The sequence below is a fragment of the Pseudonaja textilis genome, chromosome 8 (genome assembly GCF_049901715.1).
Source record: "Pseudonaja textilis isolate UNSWEBS1 chromosome 8, rPseTex1.2, whole genome shotgun sequence".
In the NCBI taxonomy this organism is placed as follows: Eukaryota; Metazoa; Chordata; class Lepidosauria; order Squamata; family Elapidae; genus Pseudonaja; species Pseudonaja textilis.
This window is the reverse complement of record NC_141997.1, coordinates 49,751,998-49,753,466: the sequence shown is the minus strand read 5'-3', so window position 1 is coordinate 49,753,466 and position 1,469 is coordinate 49,751,998. Positions and strand designations below refer to the sequence as shown.

The 1,469-nt window shown below is 42.5% G+C and overlaps 1 protein-coding gene across 1 annotated transcript in view; it reads left to right on the top strand.

The window, feature by feature from the left end:
* Nucleotides 1–645: 645 nt before the first annotated feature.
* OLFM4 (olfactomedin 4) overlaps nt 646–1,469 on the top strand; it is a 46,029-nt gene continuing 45,205 nt past the window's right edge. Inside the window, exon 1 of the mRNA XM_026705331.2 lies at nt 646–756. Within this exon, the coding sequence (XP_026561116.2) occupies nt 661–756 (96 nt within the window). The 5' untranslated portion in view covers nt 646–660. The remainder of the gene's footprint in view (nt 757–1,469) is intronic.

Genomic DNA, 1,469 nt, shown 5'->3' with positions numbered 1-1,469 from the left:
ATCTATCTATCTTTATCTATCTATCTATCTATCTCTCATCTTACTACTATCTATCTATCTATCTATCTATCTATCTATCTATCTATCTATCTATCTATCTATCTATCTATCTATCTATAATCTATGTTTCTATCTATCATCTATCATTTTTCTGTTTCTATCATTTCTATCTCTCTATCAGCAAGTTTATATGCCATATAAGACTTTGCCAGTATTGAAAATATCTCTCTCTCTCTCTCTCTCTCTCTCTCTCTCTCTCTCTCTCTCTCTCTCTCTCTCTCTCTCTCACACACACACACACACACACACACACACCCCTCATCTCTATATTGCATAAAATGATAGACCTTCCATTTCCTGCACTTTATTATCTTTTAGAAGCACTTGGCTAAAACTCTGACCACCATGACTGGCTTTGATCAATAAGGAACATGGAACAAAGAACTACGAGGTTTTTGTACAGTTTGTGGTGGAATGTGACTCACTTGGCAAGTGTTGTCACCCACCTGTATTGGCCCCACCGTGAATAGGAGTTGGGTAACTTCCTCCTTCTGACCTCGAGCTTCTGGCGGGGAAATACCCTGGCGGGGAAATACCCTGTCCGCCCTATAAAGAGGCCTCCTTCGCTCAGCTTTCTTCACACCTGCCAGCATTGAGAAGATGAAGTTCCTTGCAGCTGCTGGACTGCTGCTGCTGCTGCCGCTTGTGCAGAATGTGATCGCTGACCCTACGCTTCCAGCCAGGGGAGAGGAAGTGGTAAGAAAAGTTTGTAGCCTGGTGCTGGTGAATTATAGTCCTAGAATGACACCCAGTTAACACCCCAATGAAGGTCAAATTGGGCTCTTAATTTTGCAAAAGACCAGGACCTCTGATCTGTGAGTTTATTATTTATTCTGCAACCATATGCTGCAGAATAGAGAAGAATACAACCTGTTGCCTATTTTATTTTATTTTTATTATCAACCCACCAGTGCGTCTCGTGCACAATACTAGAGACAATCTCTCCAGCAAGAGTTCTCAATCCATAAATCAATGCAGAGAAAGTGAGAGTGGGATCAACTGTGGAAAAATATGTCTTTATTTCAGTTACGCGCATTGATTATTTTTTAAGTGAATAGAGCAGCCTGCCTCAAAGGGGTTCTTAGCAAGTTGACGAGAATCTTCCCAGGAATGGTTATGGCAGACGGGATGATCAAGAAGAGATGATGAAATCTACAACAGTTCCTAGGTGTCACCTGCAGACAGAAAGGTCAATTTGCCCAGTGTATTCAGAAACAACAAAGGGAAGATGAACAGAGTTGGAAGAGACCTTGGAGGTCATCTAGTCCAGCCCCCTGCCTTCAAGCAGGAGACTCTACACCATTTCTCCCAAATGGAAGTCCAGTCTCTTCTTGAAAGCTTCCAGTGATGAAGCTCACGCAACTTCTGAAGGCAACTTCGATTCCATGGGTTGATTGCTCTCACTGTCC